At 43.9% G+C, this 22,483-nt stretch overlaps 2 protein-coding genes across 3 annotated transcripts; both read left to right on the top strand.

Annotated features, from left to right (window-relative positions):
* The first annotated feature begins 640 nt into the window (after positions 1-640).
* Positions 641-6,055, top strand: LOC106589669 (uncharacterized). 2 transcript variants are annotated; one of them, XM_014179926.3, is made up of 6 exons: positions 641-1,116; positions 1,377-1,606; positions 1,726-1,866; positions 3,838-3,979; positions 4,497-4,735; positions 5,403-6,055. In XM_014179926.3, the coding sequence occupies exons 3-6, from the start codon at positions 1,829-1,831 to the stop codon at positions 5,596-5,598; spliced, it is 615 nt and encodes a 204-aa protein (XP_014035401.1). In that variant the 5' UTR covers positions 641-1,116; positions 1,377-1,606; positions 1,726-1,828; the 3' UTR covers positions 5,599-6,055. The 2 variants fall into 2 exon arrangements, with proteins under 2 accessions (XP_014035401.1, XP_014035397.1); XM_014179922.3 differs by lacking the exons at positions 641-1,116; positions 1,377-1,606; positions 1,726-1,866 and having other exon boundaries at positions 1,908-3,979.
* A 3,403-nt stretch (positions 6,056-9,458) lies between these two features.
* Positions 9,459-19,059, top strand: LOC106589652 (uncharacterized). The gene is made up of 3 exons (XM_014179895.3): positions 9,459-12,431; positions 13,473-13,546; positions 18,136-19,059. The coding sequence occupies exons 1-3, from the start codon at positions 9,546-9,548 to the stop codon at positions 18,206-18,208; spliced, it is 3,033 nt and encodes a 1,010-aa protein (XP_014035370.2). The 5' UTR covers positions 9,459-9,545; the 3' UTR covers positions 18,209-19,059.
* The last annotated feature ends 3,424 nt before the right edge of the window (positions 19,060-22,483 follow it).

Raw genomic sequence — 22,483 nt, 5'->3', positions numbered from 1 at the left:
TAGTGCACTACCCTTGACCAGGGCCCTTGGGCACTGCCTTTGACCAAGGCTCTTGGGCATTAGGGTGCCATTTGGGACGCAGGCACTAACTTTTTCACACACAGGCTTTTGCCACACCAGTGCTCTGAACATAGCAAAGGTCAATTGTATTTTATAAAATGGGTGGTTCGTGCCCTGGATGCTGATTGTCTGATAGCTGTGGTATATCAGACCGTATATACAACGGGTACGACAAAACATTTATTTTTTTCCCTTGTTAACCAGTTTATAATAGCAATAAGACACCTTCGGGGTTTGTGGCATATGGCCAATATAACATGGCTAAGGCCTGTATCCAGGCGCTCCGCGTTGATTCGTGCATAAGAACAGACTTTAGCAGTGGTATATAGGCCAAATACCACACCCCTCTCATGCCTTATTACTTCAGTATACTATACCAAATACCACACCCCTCTCGTGCCTTATTACTTCAGTATACTATACCAAAGCTATTGATATACTGTTTGTCTGTAGAAAAAACTCTTACTAAGGAATGTAGTATTAATTGGGAGAATATAAAAATGGGGCAGCAGGTAGCCTAGTGGTTGAGAGCATTGGGGGAGTAACCAAAGAGCACACAACTGTACATGAGATGAGCGTTTAAAAAAAAATAGAAAAGGGTCATTTTCCTGGCACTCTACAACTGTGCAACTTTCTGACATTTGAAGAACATTTTACCATAGCAGGACAGCAGAGCTATGACTGGACCCCTCTACCCCCGCACCAGTGTTCTATACACACAGACACATCAATGAAGTATAGACATACTGTTGATATAGATATATAAGATAAATATAGTGATACATATTGTAGATATGATAGATATACTGTAGATAGACCCACAGTAGCTAGATATGGTGAAACCTAGATACTGAAGCCATGTTCGCTCTATATGCCACAGCTCTCCTCTGCTTCCTGTCTTTGGGCCAATCAGCTCCTGCTGCAGCTCTAACCTGTGAGGACCTCCTTAAGCCCATGGATCCACCACGACGAGACCAGCAGCTCTTGGGAAGATGGGATTTCGTCGCAGACGGTGTGAGCCACCCCTGGTATTACTCAACCATGTTCGCTCTCCAGGTAGCACCCTATTCCCTACATGGCACCCTCTTCCCTGTATGTAAAGCACTGCTTTTGACCGTGGTATAAATGAAAGCTTTATATAGGGAATAGGGAGCCATTTTGGATTAAATTGCATGTCTACTAGGCAACATTTGACTTGTCATTCCCCATTATTCATTGTAATTGCTTTTTGATTGTTTGTTTATATTGTGATTGTTTCTATTGTTTTTGTGGCTGCTGTATGAAAACTAATAATAACCACATCTCTTCTCTCACAGAGAAAACAGTCACCATGGAGTTTACATCTGCTACCAAAACCAGAACACCAACACCACCACAACCATCCACTACAGTCAGGCTGACCGGCATGGCGGCTGGTGCAAGTACTGTATATACCCGACAGCATCTCCATCGTCAACGGCAACAGCACCTTCCAGTTAGACATGAGGGGCTTTTGGAACATCACTGGGGTCTCCCTGGAGACCTGCCCAGACTGCCTGGTGATGAGGTGGGTAGCATGATTAACTACAGAACCCATAATGCTCTGTGTGACATAAACCTGTTTGGTCTTATTAAAGATGTTATTCATGCTAACGTAATGGTATCTCATCTCCTTTTCAAAACAAGGTGAGCTCCGTAATAAGGGAGTCCACGGACCTGCATCTGCTGAGGAAGGTGGAGGGCGGGACGGGAGAGAGGTGGAGGAAGAGGAGATGGAGGAGTTCAGGAAATGTGGAGTGCCTGGGGCTTCGCGCCGCCAGTGCTGATGTAGGTTGGGAAATCCCTCTCTGATTCCTATCGTCCCTGATTACCTACCCTCTTAAGACCGGTAGAAGAAGACGATCCATCAATGTGATAAAAGTATAGATTCTGAGAGAGTGGGGGCAGTGAAAGAGAGATGTAGAGACACTTTTTCTGTTTTGTAATATAGCAGTTCTGTATGTACTGTTTGTCAATGTACTGTATGATTGTCCTGTACTGAATGATTTATCAAATCATTCTGTCTTCTTGGCTTCTTTAACAGATTTAATGACATTCATTGAGTTAATTAAAGTACAAAAGCTTCAGTTAATTCACAGAGGCAGTGGAATCCAGCAGGAATGTTCACAGCAAATTCTCCAGCATTGAATCAACTCTGAGTGTTCATTTTAACACTTTTCCAGAGTCTATAGGGTCCACACTATTCAGAGCTAAATTAAGACTTTGTTAAGAGCTGATGCCATTACACTTTCTCAGTGTTAAGGAATTAGCGCCTGCAGTTTTACAGTAACTCGTTTTGGGTGTTGACTATTTGAATCAGGTGTGCCAGTTTAGGGTTAAAACAAAAATGTGAAACGTCTGGGGGGCGAGGAGAGGGTTGGGAAACCACGTAGTAGAGAACGCTGTCGGGCATCACTTTTAGCCAACTCATCAGATTCATCTGCTGTGTTGCTATAAACCTAAATAATATCCCCCAAAATATTTTCTATAGAATGTTGTCACGTTTTAAGAATATTTAGGTTTTAAAAAATATTTGTATATTTTGAAGTACAGTACCAGTCAACAGTTTGGACACACCTACTCATTCAAGGGTTTTTCTTTATTTTTACTGGTTTCTACATTGTAGATTAATAGTGAAGAGATCAAAACTATGAAATAACATATATGGAATCATGTAGTAACCAAAAATTGTTAAACAAATCAAAATATATTTTAGATTCTTTAAAAATAGCCACCCTTAGCCTTGATGACAGCTTTGCACACTCTTGGAATTCTCTAAACCAGCTTCATGAAGTAGTCACCTGGAATGCATTTCAATTAACAGGTGTGCCTTGTTCATTTGTGAAATGTATTTTCTTCTTAATATGTTTGAGCCAATCAGTTGTGTTGTGTCAAGGTAGGGGTGGTAAATAGAAGATAGCCCTATTTGGTAAAATACCAAGTCCATATTATGGCAAGAACAGCTCAAATAAGCAAAGAGAAACGACAGTCCATCATTACTTTAAGACATGAAGGTCAGTCAATCTGGAAAATCAACCAACCCTAAACTATAGGGTTTTACAAGCCAAACTTTTCTTGTCAACAAAGGCATAATTATTATTTTTTTCACCTTTATTTAACTAGGTAGGTTAGTTGAGAACAAGTTCTCATTTACAACTGCGACCTGGCCAAGATAAAGCAAAACAGAGTTACACATGGGATAAACAAACGTACTGTCAATAACACAATTGATACACTGTATATCTGCAGAAAAACTAGGGAAATCCCAGAAGAATTAGGAGAACACTAGACGTAAATGTAAATGAGACTTCTGTATTGTTTCATGTTTGACATTATGGAATAATGTCTCAGATAAAAGCATGCAACTTTTCACCAGATAAGCACAGAACATAGATTAACAAAAAGTGTAGTTTTTATTTCGCAACCTTGGAATTGCCTTGGAAAAGTGCCAGTTTACTGGTACTCTGCAACTGTGGAACTTTCTGACATTGAAGAACATTGTACCATAGCAGAGCTATAAGACTGGACTTCTCTATCCCAGCACCAGTGTTCCATACACACAGACACATCAATGACACATAGATGCTGTAGATACATAGAAATATATAAGATAGATATAGTGATACATATTGTAGATACTATAGCTATAGATAGACCCACAATAAATATATATACTGGTGCATAGATATAGTGAGACCTAGACACTGATGCCATGTTCGCACTATGTGCCACGACTCTCCTGTGCTTCCTGTCTTTTAGCCAATCGGCTCCTGCTGCAGCTCTAGCCTGTGAGGACCTCCTTAAGCCCATGGATCCACCACGACTAGACCAGCAGCTCTTGAGGAAATGGGCCCTCGTCGCAGGCAGCCTGAGCCACCCTGCATCCCTGGAGGCTCTCAAGGTAGCACCCTATCCACTATGTGGCACCCTATTCCCTAGAGCCCTATGCGGACCCTAGTCACGAGTTAAAACAAAGGATAGGCCTGGAGAAATGTAACCACTCTCAAATTCATAGACAGAGCTATGGATGCAAGGACTGACCATCCAAGATATCACAATTGTAGTTTTACGCATGTTTTGAGGCATTTACAATGTTTGCAAAACATTGGATTAAAACAAGCTTATATTTGGGGTTCTGTATGGGGTTTGACAGTTGATCTAAGCTCATGAGGCATTTATAAGTTATATTCTTCAAGAATCAATGGGTGCATATCATAAATGTTTAAGTCCAAAAATGGATGTAACAACTGCAGATTGCCCCCTTTAAATTGCTTTTTAGCACACTTGTCAACTAGGCTACATTTCACCTGCCTTTGTACCGGTAATTGTTCTGTGACAATTTTGTATGTTGTAATGATTGTTTCAATAGGGGTTTCTGTATGAAAACGAATAATAATCACATCTTATCTCTCTCACAGACCAGAGACGGCATCACCATGGAGTTTTCACCCTCTACCCCCAACACCACCCAGAACTCCAACACCACCACAACCGTCCACTACACCCAGACTAACCGCTTCGGCAGCCGATGCGAGTATCTAACCTACAATATCTCACTCCTCAACGACAACAGCACCTTCCGGTTCGACGTGGGGGGCCGATTCAACCTCACTGGGGTCTTCCTGGAGACCTCCTGCCCAGACTGTCTGGTGATGAAGTGGGTCATTTATAGAATTGTACATTCGAGCCATTTAGCAGACACTCTTATCCAGAACAACTTACTGTTAGGGGTATTCCAGTGTTTTTCAACTCTGGTCCAGGTGTACCCCCATTTCTGTTGTAGGTCCACACAAACACACCTGATTCTACTAGTCAACTAATCATCAAGGCCTTGATAAGTTGAATCAGGCGTGGTTGCCCAGGGCTACAACAAGAATGTGTATGTTTGGGGGTAGATTAGGAGCGGACTTGAGAAACACCGGTGTAGGCTATTCAACTAAGGTCAGGTAGTTAAAAACAACCACATACTGCATTACAATCATTACAAGTGAACCGTTCTTCAAAAGACCCACTGGGCACAGAAGTCATTTCATTGAAATGACATGGAAACAACATTGATTCAACCAGTGGGTGCCCAGTGGATAGCCTTTATCACCCTCAAACTCAACTCTGGACCTCTAATCAGGGACTGATTTAGACTTGGGACACCAGGTGGGTGCAATGAATGATCAGGTAGAACAGAAGAACCAGCAGGCTCTGGATGTCATTGGGTAAGAGTTGAATACGCCTGCTCTATCAGCTAAACCAGTGACAGGTAGAAAAACAAGTGCTGGTGTGAGTACGAGAAAGAAAAGTACAACAGTAAAGTCTAATTATTTTTTTAGGTGGGAGGTGATGTCCAGGAGGAGGGAGTCCACGGACCTGTACCTGCTGAGGAAGGTGGAGGGCGGGAGAGAGGTGGAGGAAGAGGAGATGGAGGAGTTCAGGAAACAGGTGGAGTGTTTGGGGCTGCCTCCGCCAGTGGTGATGGAGCCGGGGAATGTCCTCTGTGGTTTCTATCAGCACATCTGGAAAGACTGAGGAGAAGAAGAAGAAGCTCGATCAGTGTGATCAGAGAAGAAGCTCGATCAGTGGGATCAGAGAGTGGGGGCCGTGAGACAGATGTAGAGACGCGTTTTCTGTCATCTGTTTTGGAATCCAACCATTCTGTGTTTACGGTTTGTCGATGACCTGTAGAATTTTGAAAAAAAAGATGCACGGTTTGTCATATTATTCTGTCTTCTTGGCTTCTTTAACAGATTTAATTACGTTCACAGAGAGATTTAATGTCCAAGAGCTTAAGCTAATTCACAGAGACGGTGGGATCCAGCAGGAATGTCGGGACGTCATTAGGACCGCTCCAAACTCTTCACAATGGGAAGGAAAAGTCTTTTATAATTGGATTACTGTTGTATAATTTGGCATAACCTCATTTGTCCATGCATTAAAGTGCTCATACTGTTAATTCTCAGATTAAACTGTATGGAACAGTGAACAATTTGTCATTTGTGAGTGAGAGAGAGTGTTTCTGCCGATGTGGGCGTGCGCAAGCAAGGGGGGAAATGTGGGTGTGAGTACGGACAGGGACAGGGAGAGAGTAACCTACTTCCAGAAGTATTGGGTACTTGGTCTTACTTTAGGTTCTGATTAGACATGACGTACCTTTAGGATTGACGTCCCAAATTCCACAACGAGAAAAAGAAGGTCCCCTGTAGATCAGAAGCGTTCCAGTCCGGTGGCGTCGTCACCGCCACAGACGATACCATACCAACAGGTAGGTGCCATAAACTTACTAGGTATTGAGGGGCTCCTTTAAAGTGATGTCACAGTGTGTTCCACTGTATGTAACCATTGTACTGGTACAGTGTAGTCCTCCTTGTTGTGGAGAAGGTTAGCTTTATCAGATTATAAATTCCTGTTACAAATCTCATTTGTAATATGCTGTTGGTTTAATGTCTTTATTCAATGTTTATTACATGGAAAACATATTTTACATACCACTAGTTGTCCATATAAAATAATTGCCACCCATAAAAGAAAATATGAAGCTTATCTGCAATAGCCCCTGTGGGAAATGTATATTTAATGATGATCACATTTCCTGAAGCTCCTTTGATAAAGTTTAGCCTCGTTGCTAATGAGGAGAAATATTAGCCTATTATATGATATCCCACTAATCTGCATCTTTCCCAACTCCCTGTTACCCCACGGCACATGGGAACATCCTGGGACAGTCCCATTGGAGGTTAGCTTTGTGCTCCCTGTAAAATACACTATATATATACAAAAGTATGTGGACACCCCTTTGAATTAGTGAATTCGGCTATTTCAGCCACACCCGTTGCTGACAGTTGTGTAAAATCGAGCACACCGCCATGCAATCTCCATAGACAAACATTGGCAGTAGAATGGCCTTACTGAAGAGCTCAGTGACATTAAAGATGGCACCGTCATAGGATTCCACCTTTCCAACAAGTCAGTTTGTCAAATTTCTGCCCTGCTAGAGCTGCCCCACACGAAGAGTAAACAACTGGGAACATTTTGTCAGTCCCCACAAGGGGAAAAGGTTATTTCTAGCCGTTTAGGGTTAAGGTAAGAATTAGTGTTAGGGTTAAGGTTAGGTTTTGGGGTTAACGTTCGAGTCAGGGTTTAGGGAAAATAGGATTTTTGAATGGTCCCCACAAGGTTAGTTAAACAAGACTGTCTGTCTGTGTGTGTGTTCCTAAATAGGGATTTAAAGAGCTTTCTTTCTCACAATAGTTAAATGTTTACTCCTCCCTACCGTGGCAAAACATCATTTTTGTGTGTGTGTGTCCCTCCTTTTTCATAGCCCAAGGACCTGTTCTTTTTCTCAAGTGGAGGAACACCCAGTTACATATCCATTTAAAATGTATTCACTGTTGGAATCGAAGTCAGGCTGCATCCCAATGTACACTACCTTTGTGGTTGACTTGCACGTTTCCAATATTCATATATGTTGTAAAAAGTATTATCTATTTTGAAGATAGAAATGTAATGGTTAGAGGGGACAGCCTTGTCTGTCACAATATCATTTATCTGTAAAAAGGTGCATGTCCAATCTTGATATTCTAGCTCTATCCACAACATTTTCCCACCAATGAATAGCCTGCAGGGCAGGCCCTTATGTCCAGTTATAAACCAATCACCCCATGTCCTATCCCATGTTCCTCCATTCATAGTGAAGTTGTCCAGGCTTGTCCGCTCTAACAGGGCATTGTTTTGTGAATGTAATCATGTCCAGGTCAGGACATGGCATTGTTTTCTGAATGTAATGTGCAGTATGCCAGGCCAGGACCACTGCACACTGTCGTACTGTCCCAGATCTACTGTTCATCCCATCCGTTTACCCCCAGTCCTCTCTGTTCTGTCTCACATGCCTCTGCTAATGATTCCTTACAGCGCATGCCAAAACCCAGGGCAGGGTGTGTGTGTGTGTGTGTGTGTGTGTGTGTGTGTGTGTGTGTGTGTGTGTGTGTGTGTGTGTGTGTGTGTGTGTGTGTGTGTGTGTGTGTGTGTGTGTGTGTGTGTGTGTGTGTGTGTGTGTGTGTGTGTGTGTGTGTGTTAAAACCCACAGTACTGTGAATCACACTGTGAATGGTTTAGCAGGGAGAGGAAGCAGGGGGGATGGATGCAGAATCTTTTTTTTCTGTCTGGTGCTAGAAACTGGGGACCTGAGTAACCAGGCAGAGAGAGAAGGGGGAGGCTAGAGAGAACGTGTGACTGTGAGAGAGAAGGGGGATAAATGAGATAGCTAGAGAGAACGTGTGACTGTGAGAGAGAAGGGGGATAAATGAGAGAGAGAAAGTGTGACTGTGAGAGAGAAGGGGGATAAATGAGAGAGAGAAAGTGTGACTGTGAGAGAGAAGGGGGATAAATGAGATAGCTAGAGAGAAAGTGTGACTGAGAGAAGGGGGATAAATGAGAGAGAGAAAGTGTGACTGTGAGAGAGAAGGGGGATAAATGAGAGAGAGAAAGTGTGACTGTGAGAGCGAAGGGGGATAAATTAGATAGCTAGAGAGAAAGTGTGACAGAGAAGGGGGATAAATGAGATGGCTAGAGAGAAAGTGTTGATGAAAGTAAGGATGGGGAGAAAAAGTTTCAATAGTGGTTTTGGGGCTTAAGTGATACATTGGAAAGTGAGACTGTTTTGGAGTGTAAATGAACCTATTAAAGTTATTTGAAAGAGAGAGAGAGAGAGAGAGGTGCAATGGCAATAATGAGGACACAGTACAGACCCATTGTTCTGCTCACTCAGCTGGTGTACAACACTCGCATGCATGTGTGTGAGAGAGAGAGCACTGCTGAGCCTCTTGCTCTGAGGTGGTTAAGCACATTAAAGATTGACCCACTCAGCAGAAAACTTTCCAAGTTGCACTGTAGAGGTTGCCTGGCTACCCAACCATATTGCTCCAACCAAACGCCACGCCCATGAACGTCTCTTCTCCTCACTGAAGTATGTAGCGAACTATAAATCAGCGGAAGAATTCAGTTTGAGTCGTCAGCCTACTACAGAGGAGGAGGATCGTGTGTGTAGTAGTAGTAATTTTTACCTCATTGCCAAAGACTAACACAATGCAATAAAATACCATAACCATTCTGCAATGCATTAACAACAACAATTGGTTAGCATTATGACAGGTGTATAAACCATTTAGCTTTACAACACAGAGTGAATGGTGTGTCAAGCAGTAAGAAGTATGGGAATACAGTATGAATGACATAATACAACAATATTTTACTTAATGCGTTTGTAGCCTAGAGGATAGAAAATGGATCTGAAAATTGGTCTGAAAATGGGTTTCCACGCCATGTTTGTTTTTTGTTCAGCTCCGCTAATCTTTCCTTTTCCTCTCTGTCCTCTTTCTCCCAGACCGACCTGCTGAAGGCTGACTGTTACAAACTGTTCTAGTCCAGACTGTTATTTCAAGTCAACAGAGCCAGCCAATTGGCAGTCTACCTGTCTCATCATGGCAACAATGGAGCCGGTGGCCAACCGACAGAGCTCAGCCGACTCATTGGACGAGTGGGCCAGCGAGGTTTGGGGGACGGAGGAGGGCAAAATGGACCCCATTCTGGCCCAGGACACTACCCCTCCTCCTCATCCGTTGGTCAAACAGGCACCCAGGGCAAAGTCAGAAGACCTGGGGTCAGAATCTCCAGATGCTCCAGTGCCTAGACCTCAAGTGCCTCCCTCAAGTGAGAACCTTACAGACTCAACAAACAAAATGGCAGAAGTGGTTCCTAAAATGGAGCAGGAGGCACTTTCTGGGGTAAATCAGGTGCCTAGTAGTAGAATCCAGGTGGGTGATAGTGAATTGGAACAAGACCTTAAAATGCTAGATGACAATCACTGTGAGAAGGAGGAAGATGCCGTTGCTTTTCGGTCGCCTCTTGCCTGCACTGACCAAGCCTCACCTGCAGAGGGCGCTCCAGAGACCCAGCCATATCCATTGGAGGAGGAAGAAGAAGAAGAGGAGACCATTGACTGTATCAGTGATGGTAAGGTGGAGGTTATCTCTAACCCTGTAGAGGAGGAAATGGCGTCATCTGACAGCCAGGGTAGCCAGGAGTGGCCCTCGAGATCTCACCTTGATGACGTTGTGGAGGAAGACAAAGAAGAAGAAGATGGTGCCAAGGAAGACAAAGTAGAGGAGTCTCAGTCTGTTGAGATGATGGAAAATGGCGCTGTGCGGTTGGAGTTGAATACAGAGTATCCAGCTAGTAGTGAACTTGAGCAGGGGCTGTCAGAGACGGTTTGTGCTACAGAGCAGGCTTCTGTAGAAGGGGGTCCTGTTGAAACTAGCAGTAGCACCCCATCAGTGCAGGTAGCTGACAAGCAAGAGGTTAGTGAGTGCCCAATCAGTAGTGACAGAGAGCAGACAATGTCAGACAACAACAACCATGATACTATGAAGGCTGCTGAAACTAGCACTACCACCCACTCTCCACTAAAAAGAGAGAGTTCCGTGGACATATTCTCTGAGTCCCCAGAAAACCCTGAATCAGCTTTTGCCGGTGATGGAGAGGAGAGCCAGAGTGTTGACTCCAAGCCTTTAGACATCAGCTCAGCCCGGAGGCAGTGGGTTAGGCTGGACAGTACCAGAAGCAAATCCCCTCAGCCTAAGCCATCCACCTCCTCTAGATCCTCCTCTTGTAGCCACCTAGTAGACCTGGCCCAGCCCCCGGGTGTAGTTACACCAGATAAACAGCAGGGGGAGCAGTTGTTACGAAATGTCACTGCTGCCCTGACACATCATAGTAACCAGGAAGTGGCAGCACAACAGGTGTTCAAGGGAGCAACTCCGGCTCCGCCCCTGGCGACGGTCGCCAAGGTGCCAGCTAATCAGGTCAAGGCAGATCTCCTTGGCTCTGGCTGTGTTGTAGTGAAAGAGCAGGCGGGTGGAGAGAGAGAAGAGGGAAAGAGGGAGGGAGACAACAGGCAAACAGGTGGAGAGAGAGGGCAGAGAGCGAGTGGACTTGGCGCAGCGGGCGAGGCAGACAGGAAGAAAAAAGAGAAACGGAGCGAAGAAAAGAGGACAAACCCTGGGTTGTTGATGTCGAGAGACAGTCACAGCAAAGCTTCCAAGATGAAGTTGGGAGGGGACTTGTTCGATGACAGCCAGAGTGACAGCGGCGTATCTGCCGACTTTTCCCCTGATAGTACCGTGGAGCTCCAAACCACCACCTCCACCCCCACCCTCACCTCGCCTCCGGCCGACGAGACCCCCATCGAGAGGGAGATCCGTCGGGCAGTGCAGCGTGAGCAGTCCCTCAGGAGATCCAGGGGCCTCCACAACAAGCCACCCACCCAGGAATATGTGGACATCCCCCTAAGGAAGTCAGTCTTGACTGAGACCCTGCCTTCCAAATCGGACAAGAGCCAGGGGGGGAAGGACCGTCAGTTTGCGGGGAAGAAGATGCAGAAGGAGATCAGTGTAGAGACCCAGAGGGAACAGGTCCTGGTTCAACTAGGGAAAGTTAAAGGCTCCTATGACAAAGGGACAGTACGCCAGCTCAAGGAAAGGAAGAAGTTATTTGAAGCTTTCCAGGAGCCCAAGGGGACATCCTCGATGGTATTGTCCCATAGCAAGGCACCCTCCTGGGCTTCGGCAAGTGACCTCTCCACCCTGGAGATCCAGGGGAACGACGCTTCATCTGTGTCCTTTGTCGAAGGCTCATTCGGGGAGAGAAGACGTAGTAGCTTGGAGCTGATGTGCCAGACCCAGAACCAGAGCCCCTCTGGAACACCAAAAGGCATCACCTACATCCCTCATGGGGCCCCTGTCCCCCGGGGCCCCACTCTCTCCGAGAGCACCGGGGGCCAGATCATCATCCTGGATAGCCACCACCACCTGGTTCTCCCCGCTCCGGCCCACATCCACCACGTCTCCAAGCCCCTCAGGCACTCCCACAGTACGGGCGCGCTCACCGAGACACAGGGCCTCACCGTGGTCGACTCCGCTTCTATGTACTCCTCAACCAGTACACTCAGCGGAGAAGAGAGAAGGGGTTTTTGGAGGGATGAGGATGGAGGGAGGATGGATCAGGAGGAGGAAGAGGAGGAAGAGGAGGTTCCAAAGGAGAACCCCTTCTTCAAGCTGCGCTCCTCATCGGTGTCTCAGGACAAGGTGGAGCAGGATATCCGGGAAGCCAGGGAGAGAGAGAAGGAGCTGCGGAGGCAGAGGAGCAGTCTGTACGGGGGAGGAGGAGGAGGAGGAGGAGGAGGGGGGGGAGGCCAGCCAGTAGGGAGGTACAGAGTCCCACTTCTCCACCTCTACTTCTACAGAACGGACTGGCGACCCCTGAACTATCTGTTACCCCCTCATCGCGGACAGCCTCTGCAACACCAACAGGTTAGTGTGAGTGAGTGTGTGTGTGTGTGTGTGTGTGTGTGTGTGTGTGTGTGTGTGTGTGTGTGTGTGGTGTGTGTGTGGGGGGGGGGGGGGGGGGGGGGGCAGGAGAGACGATGAGAAGATAATGTAATAGTCCAGTGAGGATATTATTTCATCTCCTATTGGGTCAGGTAGTGCTACATCATCAAACATGTAATACAACATTCTCACTGTCATCAGTAGTTCTGCTCCAGAGATCACAGTCTTTGTGTGCATCCCAAATTGTACCCTATTCCCGAAATAGTGCACTACTGTTGACCAGGGCTCTCGTCAAAAGTAGTGTACTAAATAGGGTGGGTACCGTTTGGTAAGCAACCCTTGCCAACAGGCTGAATGATACACTACTGGGTAACTGACTAAACTAATGTTTGGATCTTCTGTACAATTAACTGCTGGATCAAAAGTGAGTGAAAATATATGAAAGTGAGAATCACTGACTCATGTCTTGACCCTTGTGTCAGAAAAACACAAAGTGCTTTAGAAAATATTTTCCAAGATGAATTGTAGAACCCAGCCTTGAATATATGCTTGTGAGGCAACTTTGAATTCTGGGAGTTAGTAGACACTAAGGGATGTTTAACATGAATGAATATGTAATGAACTAATACCATCTAATGGTTATATATTTCAGGGCATAAATCACCCTTGGAAATCATTCAAAGTGCTTAGTGATGTGACCAGTATGAAAAATGCTTTTCAAATAAAGCTGTCATCACAGTAATAATTAGTACCAGTATTATTACGATGTGGTATGCCAAGGCAAGCTGGGCGTGTTGTGTATGTTGTCAGTGGTAGGCCCACAGTAGCAGCCAGACAGACAGGGACAGGCCTGGCTCATCTGGGTACAGTACTGAATAGTACTGAATAGTACTGAATAGAGGGACGTTAGGGTGTGCTAATACAACAAGTCCTCTGACTCTGTGTCTGAGAAATGATAGTTTTATTATAAATTATAGATCATTATGTAACTATAATTTCCTCTCTTCCTCACACTCTCTCCAGCGCGGCAGTCTCTTGGGAAGCTGGGCATGTGGCCTCCACCACAGACAGATGAGTATCTGGATAGCCAATCAGAGGTATGTTATATCCTTCCCTCACCAAACATAATCTATATAGGCCCAGGAGTTTTCCTGAGTAGGTAAAACGTCGGGGCTTAATCATACGCTTTGACGAGCGCTCTTAGTTTATATCATGTGCCCCGGAAGAAACACTGGGGGCTCAAAGTTTATTTCCTGGTTAAGTCACAAGGTCAGTAAAACCACCTGGCCCTAACAGACGGTCGTCACTAGTTATCACAGTCACAAGTTGTAAACACTGCCTATTTCTTCTTAAAATTATATTTTAAACCTAACCCCAACCTTATCCCTAACTTTAACCACACTGCTAACCTTATCCCTAACTTTAACCACACTGCTAACCTTATCCCTAACTTTAACCACACTGCCAAACTTAGTCCCAACTTTAACCACACTGCTAACCCCATCCCTAACTTTAACCACACTGCTAACCTTATCCTGAACTTTAACCACACTGCTAACCTTATCCCTAACTTTAACCACACTGCTAACCTTATCCTGAACTTTAACCACACTGCTAAACTTATCCCTAACTTTAACCACATTGCTAACCTCATCCCTAACTTTAACCACACTGCCAACCTTATCCCGAACTTTAACCACACTGCTAACCTTATCCCTAACTTTAACCACATTGCTAAACTTATCCTGAACTTTAACCACACTGCTAACCTTATCCCGAACTTTAACCACACTGCTAACCTTATCCCGAACTTTAACCACACTGCTAACCTTATCCCTAACTTTAACCACATTGCTAAACTCATCCTGAACTTTAACCACACTGCTAACCTTATCCTGAACTTTAACCACACTGCTAACCTTATCCTGAACTTTAACCACACTGCTAACCTTATCCTGAACTTTATCCACATTGCTAACCTTATCCTGAACTTTAACCACACTGCTAACCTTATCCTGAACTTCAACCACACTGCTAACCTCATCCCTAACTTTAAACACACTGCTAACCTTATCCTGAACTTCAACCACACTGCTAACCTCATCACTAACTTTAACCACACTGCTAATCTTATCCCTAACTTTAACCACATTGCTAACCTTATCCCTAACTTTAACCACACTGCTAACCTTATCCTGAACTTCAACCACACTGCTAACCTCATCCCTAACTTTAAACACACTGCTAACCTTATCCTGAACTTCAACCACACTGCTAACCTCATCACTAACTTTAACCACACTGCTAATCTTATCCCTAACTTTAACCACACTGCTAAACTTATCCCTAACTTTAACCACATTGCTAACCTCATCCCTAACTTTAACCACACTGCCAACCTTATCCCGAACTTTAACCACACTGCTAACCTTATCCCTAACTTTAACCACATTGCTAAACTTATCCTGAACTTTAACCACACTGCTAACCTTATCCCGAACTTTAACCACACTGCTAACCTTATCCCGAACTTTAACCACACTGCTAACCTTATCCCTAACTTTAACCACATTGCTAAACTCATCCTGAACTTTAACCACACTGCTAACCTTATCCTGAACTTTAACCACACTGCTAACCTTATCCTGAACTTTAACCACACTGCTAACCTTATCCTGAACTTTATCCACATTGCTAACCTTATCCTGAACTTTAACCACACTGCTAACCTTATCCTGAACTTCAACCACACTGCTAACCTCATCCCTAACTTTAAACACACTGCTAACCTTATCCTGAACTTCAACCACACTGCTAACCTCATCACTAACTTTAACCACACTGCTAATCTTATCCCTAACTTTAACCACATTGCTAACCTTATCCCTAACTTTAACCACACTGCTAACCTTATCCCTAACTTTAAATTAAGAAAAAAGAAACATTTTGTTTTCATACATTTTTACGATATTACCCAACTTTGACTTTGTGGCTGTGCTATCTACAGTCTTAGAAAAAAGGGTTCCAAAAGGGTTCTTCGGCTGTCCCCAAAGGGGAACCCTTTTGGGTTCCATGTAGAACCCTCTGTCAAACCAAAAGCGTTCTACCTGGAACCAAAATGAGTTAGTCAAAGGGTTCTCCTATGGGGACAGCTGAAGAACCCTTTTAGGTTCTAGATATCACCTTTTTTTTTTTCTAAGAGTGTAGTGGAAACCATAACATACCCAAACAACCATGTCCTCTCCATACCTCATACAGAGACACCAGGACACTATCTCTACATTAAACAACCATGTCCTCTCCATACCTCATACAGAGACACCAGGACACTATCTCTACATTAAACAACCATGTCCTCTCCATACCTCATACAGAGACACCAGGACACTATCTCTACATTACATAACCATGTCCTCTCCATACCTCATACAGAGACACCAGGACACTATCTCTACATTAAACAACCATGTCCTCTCCATACCTCATACAGAGACACCAGGACACTATCTCTACATTAAACAACCATGTCCTCTCCATACCTCATACAGAGACACCAGGACACTATCTCTACATTAAACAACCATGTCCTCTCCATACCTCATACAGAGACACCAGGACACTATCTCTACATTAAACAACCATGTCCTCTCCATACCTCATACAGAGACACCAGGACACTATCTCTACATTAAACAACCATGTCCTCTCCATACCTCATACAGAGACACCAGGACACTATCTCTACATTAAACAACCATGTCCTCTCCATACCTCATACAGAGACACCAGGACACTATCTCTACATTAAACAACCATGTCCTCTCCATACCTCATACAGAGACACCAGGACACTATCTCTACATTAAATAACCATGTCCTCTCCATACCTCATACAGAGACACCAGGACACTATCTCTACATTAAACAACCATGTCCTCTCCATACCTCATACAGAGACACCAGGACACTATCTCTACATTAAACAACCATGTCCTCTCCATACCTCATACAGAGACACCAGGACACTATCTCTACATTAAATAACCATGTCCTCTCCATACCTCATACAGAGACACCAGGACACTATCTCTACATTAAACAACCATGTCCTCTCCATACCTCATACAGAGACACCAGGACACTATTTCTACATTAAACAACCATGTCCTCTCCATACCTCATACAGAGACACCAGGACACTATCTCTACATTAGACTCAACATTTAATCCACTATGGTGCCATATATACCGTAGCACCAGATCACGTGTAGATTTTCCATTAGTGGCATTTTCTCAGTGAATTCAGCCCTCAGAGCTAATAACACCACGTCTGATCGTAAGGAGCTTCCTTAATCAATTGAGATAAGAGAGAGAAGGGGGAGAGAGGGAAGGAGAGGGAGAGAGAGCAGTGGATTAGAAATATGAATAGAGTTTGGGTACGGAAAGAGCGAGAGAGAGAGAAAGAGCAAAAGAGAGACAGAACGAAAGTGGAGAGAAAGAGAGAGTCCCTCCTGAGTTCCTCCACGGTTGGTCTCTTGGGTTACACATCTCTCTGAAGCTGAAGTGACTACAAGATTAGCATCGGCTGACTGCAACTTTATAAATCTGACATAATTGTAAACCAGTCTGACAGCTAGAAGCACTGTTCCCTAGCCTGAGCCCCATGCAGTCCCTTTAGCCTGGTCCCAGATCAGTTTGTGCTGACAATGATCAAAGGGGTTCAATTGGCAAGAAAGCACAAAGGGATCTGGGTCCAGGCTACAGTCACTCTGCCTGCTACATTATCTACAGTGTATATCTACACAGACTACTGATAAGAAAGATTCAATAATAACGGATGGAGGGAGAAAGATAACGATGCTTGTCAATTTAGAGCAGAGCCCTGAAAACAGCATAACGTAGTTATGGATTACGGTCTAATAGATTCCCATTTTAATTACATTTTTATTTTTTAGCTTTATCTTTAACTGCATTGTTGGAAAAGGACCCATAAGTAAGAATTTCACTGTTAGGTTACACCTGTTGTTTACAAAGCACGTGAAATTTGATTTGACATGACCTCGGTGCTAACGATGTTGATCCATGAGATGACCTCATCATCCTTTTTCATCATCCCCTCTTTTCTAACTTCTCTACTCTCTATTATAACTCCCTCTACTCTCTATTCTAACTCCCTCTACTCTCTATTATAACTCCCTCTACTCTCTATTCTAACTCCCTCTACTCTCTATTATAACTCCCCCTACTCTCTATTATAACTCCCTCTACTCTCTATTATAACTCCCTCTACTCTCTATTATAACTCCCTCTACTCTCTATTATAACTCCCTCTACTCTCTATTATAACTCCCTCTACTCTCTATTATAACTCCCTCTACTCTCTATTATAACTCCCTCTACTCTCTATTATAACTCCCTCTACTCTCTATTATAACTCCCTCTACTCTCTATTCTAACTCCCTCTACTCTCTATTATAACTCCCTCTACTCTCTATTATAACTCCCTCTACTCTCTATTATAACTCCCTCTACTCTCTATTCTAACTCCCTCTACTCTCTATTACAACTCCCTCTACTCTCTATTATAACTCCCTCTACTCTCTATTCTAACTCCCTCTACTCTCTATTATAACTCCCTCTACTCTTTCTCTCTTTCTACTCACTCTCTTTTTCACCTTCTTTCCAGGGCCTCCAGAGCCCGCGGACCCCCAGACAGAAGACTCCTCTCCTGCAGCGCTGGGAGTCCGGCCAGGTCATGAACGGCCATGGAGGGGAGGAGGAGGACTAAGACAGGCCTTGTGTCAGTTTGTCCTTTTAGAGCATAATGAACACGATTACATAGACAATGGGGGACTTGACCCTAGATCAATACTCCTATTAGGAGATGGTTTATGAATACAGGCCCTGATCTACTGCTAAAAGCTCAGGGGAAGGACGGGAATGAACCAGATCATTGGAATGAAGAATTAGAAACAGACAACCAGGGAAGTACAATATCTGAAAATGCACTGGAGAAACAGAGGTTTTGGGAGTTGGAACTCTGGACTGTTGGAACCATTTGAATGTCATATCAGAACTTTGGAACTGAACTGTAAATTGGAGCTTTGGAATGTAGTGGGAGAGATTGGAACCAATGGATGGTCATTGGAAGATGTTTTTACCAGAAGATACTGGCCGAATCTCTACAGTAGGATTTTTGTGAGGGTTGAAGGAAGTTGAAATGGGTTACGTTGTATTGTTTCTGAAGCACATGACTCAGCATGGATTTATATGGATATGTATATAATGCACATTTTGGGAGAATATTTCCTTCCCCGTAGTTTCTATTTACTATAGATAAGCCGTTTCTACAGTATGTAAGTTGACATTATGATATAATTATGTGAATTTAATAAGTGATTAACAAATGTAATCTACATTCAGTCAGCTACTACAAATCAAGTCAGTCAACATAGTAAATACTGCAAAATCTAATGTATGATACCATTCTAACATAATCATTCATCTGAGATAGTGTTTTTATGCAAGATGATTTTTGGCACATATAGTATATCTCTGATTTCCATAAAGTAGTCAAGATGCACAAATACATACATGTAAACCCAATGTCTTTCTGCGTTCATGTTTGTGTCTGATTGCTACTAAAACACACCTTCAAGGAAGAGGGATTAGGTGCACACACAGTAGTAGTGATGTGAGGAGCTGTTGAATGAGCAGGGTGGATCACCCATTGTCACAGGATAACTCGTGAGCCTTGCCCAGTTTTTACTGTCTTTGGGCTGGGCTGACACAGGCATAGGGTGTCCAAATGTCATACACTCAATCAATGAATAACAGCATAGTGACAATGACGTCAATGGTGTGACTTAGTAAAGTTTTGTTTCAAGTTAAAACGCCGAACATGTACCTTGCCCTTTTCGGGTGGTTGGGAAAAGTTCTGTGCAACTTCCAGCACGTGTTTACTGTGAACAGTGAGGCTGTACCCGCTTTAAGTTACAGTTTTAACAGTGGCCAAGTAGGCTAATGTGGCTATTTGATCGTAACGTAGGCCTACCAGAAATGGCCTACCATAAAAAAACATAAAAATCAAATGTTATTTGTCACATGCGCTGAATACAACAGGTACAGTGAAATTCACCTTACAGTGAAATGCTTACTTACAAGCCCTTAACCAACAAGGCTTTAAGAAGTTTAAGAAAAATAAGTGTGAAGTAAAAAATAGTTAAATAGAAAATAAAAGTAACAAATAATTAAACAGCAGCAGTAAAATAACAATAGCGAGGCTATATACAGAGGGTACCGGTACAGAGTCAATGTGCGGGGGCACCGGTTAGTCGAGGTAATTGAGGTAATATGTACATGTAGGTAGCGTTAAAGTGACTATGCATTGATAATAAACAGATTAGTAGTAGTAGTAGTAGCAGCAGTGTAAAAGAGGGGTCTGGGTAGCCCTTTGATTAGCTGTTCAGGAGTTTTATGGCTTGGGGGTAGAAGCTGTTAAGAAGCCTTTTGGACCTAGACTTGGCGCTCCGGTACCGCTTGCTGTGCAGTAGTAGAGAGAACCAGTCTATGACTAGGGTGGCTGGAGTCTTTGACAATTTTTAGGGCCTTCCTCTGACACCGCCTGATATAGAGGTCCTGGATGGCAGGAAGCTTGGCCCCAGGGATGTACTGGGCCGCACGCACTACCCTCTGTAGTGCCTTGTGGTCGGAGGCCAAGCGGATGCCATACCAGGCAGTGATGCAACCAGTCAGAATGCTCTCGATGGTGCAGCTGTAGAACCTTTTGAAGATCTGAGGACCCATACCAAATCTTTTCAGTCTCCTGAGGTGGAATAAGGCTTTGTCGTGCCCTCTTTACGTGTTTGGACCATGATAGTTTGTTGGTGATGTGAACACCAAGGAACTTGAAGCTCTTAACCTGCTCCACTGCAGCCCCGTCTATGAGAATGGGGGCGTGCTCCGTCCTCGTTTTCCTGTAGTCCACAATCACCTCCTTCGTCTTGATCACGTTGAGGGAGAGGTTGTTGTCCTGGCACCACAGAAGACCATTTTAGGAAAACTGCCATTTTATCTATCCTCTCTTCCAGCTCGAAATGAGAAATCTTGTTTTATGCTAACAGTACCGAAAATTAGAACCAAGCATGGAGAAAGGTTGTTTCATTTTTCAGCCCCCTGGTGTTGGAATTCCCTCCAAGCCAACCTAAAACTACAGGACCTGGTGTCCCTGGAGGAGTTCACAGGACAAATGGATGAACAGGTTGTTGAGACATGTAGCTGTTTCTAGCTGTCACTAGTTAGCATTTCCTTATGTAAGGAAGAATGTTGTTTCACTTCACACACACACCCATCCACTGTTTATTTGCTGTTTTAGTTGTGCTGTTGCCAGTGTCTTCTGTCTGTTTTGTCTTCCAGTTCTTTTTTTTCTTTTTTTATCCCCCGTCCCCACAGGAGGCCTTTTACCTCCTCCCAGGCCATTATTATAAAGAAGAATTGGTTCTTAATTGACTAGCATGGTTAAATGAAGGTTAAATAAAATCACGCACTCACTGAACCATACACTGAACCATACACTGAACCATACACTGAACCATACACTGAACCATACACTGAACCACACAGGTGAGATCATACGACCTGAAGATCACGCTTTTAGTGACCTCCCCAATCTCTCCTTTTAATAATTCAACAGTTCCAGTCTGACTGGACGCAGCCCATTAGTGCTGGCTAACATTATGGGCTGTCTGTCATTGGTGCTGCCATAGCAACGCTGGCTGGCGGTGCGCAAAATGAATAATATGACACGCACACGATTATCCAGCACCATCGTCTGTATAACAACTCATTCATAATACACACATTTTATCTGAGTAGTACTGTATGATGCCAAGTTACATGGAGCGTCGACCAAACTGTTGATAGAAAACATCTAAATCATATATCACCTGACAGAACTTCAATATCAACAATAAATCAAACACACCTCACCACATACTTTAATGATGGCACCTGGACAATGACAGTGTGGATACCACCGTATGAAGTGATAAAGTATAGAATTTAACATTTCTCTGAATCTGTACTAAAAGTGCTCCATCTTAAAAACCTGACTGCGGACAATGAAATGCACAATATTGGGGCCCAATGAACTGGACTGATGAACAAAATACTACAAGATCTATCTGAACTATACCTTCAATAATCACTTCTGGAAACGCAAATCTCCAACCAAAGCAGCTTTATACAAGCCTGAATTTTACCTTGACAAATCATTAATCCAACAGCGTGAATGCATGACTGTAGCATTGTGGTGTGAAGGTGTTGAGTGGATAAGTAGGCCTGTTGTAATGGGTCTTTGTTGCAAGGACAGAATAATCAGAGAGGTGTGTGTGTGTGTGTGTGTGTGTGTGTGTGTGTGTGTGTGTGTGTGTGTGTGTGTGTGTGTGTGTGTGTGTGTGCTGTGTGCTGTGTGTTTTGTAACCCAACATGCCAGTAAACACAGTGTGCCTTCTTCACTGAGATGGGATAGGTGGGCAATTGTTCAGTTTTCATCTCCCATTCATTTACAAGGAGCCATGTGAAACCTTATTTCCCTATTGTATGCATGGCCTCCTACGACTGGGTGGGGCATTGTCATCATACCTACAATAGTCAGGTATGGTGACAAACACCATAAAGATACCAGGTGTATAACGCCACTAATAGTCCCTACTCACAGGTGTGTGTGTGTGTGTTCTAGATGAATGGGAGTTTTGCATGCCCTGTGTGGGTGTGTGCTCTGTTCTTTTGATACCTGGCAGAACAGCGAAATGAAGTACTTCAGTTAGTAAAACACGCAGAGCTACTGAATAGCTTATGGTTGAAGAGGGAGGGTCGTACTCTTAGAGCTACTGAATATCTTATGGTTGAAGAGGTAGGGTCGTACTCTTAGAGCTACTGAATATCTTATGGTTGAAGAGGGAGGGTCGTACTCTTAGAGCTACTGAATATCTTATGGTTGAAGAGGGAGGGTCGTACTCTTAGAGCTACTGAAT

Source organism: Salmo salar, chromosome 02, assembly GCF_965601325.2.
Source record: "Salmo salar chromosome 02, fSalSal1, whole genome shotgun sequence".
In the NCBI taxonomy this organism is placed as follows: Eukaryota; Metazoa; Chordata; class Actinopteri; order Salmoniformes; family Salmonidae; genus Salmo; species Salmo salar.
This window is presented reverse-complemented; position numbering and strand designations above follow the sequence as displayed.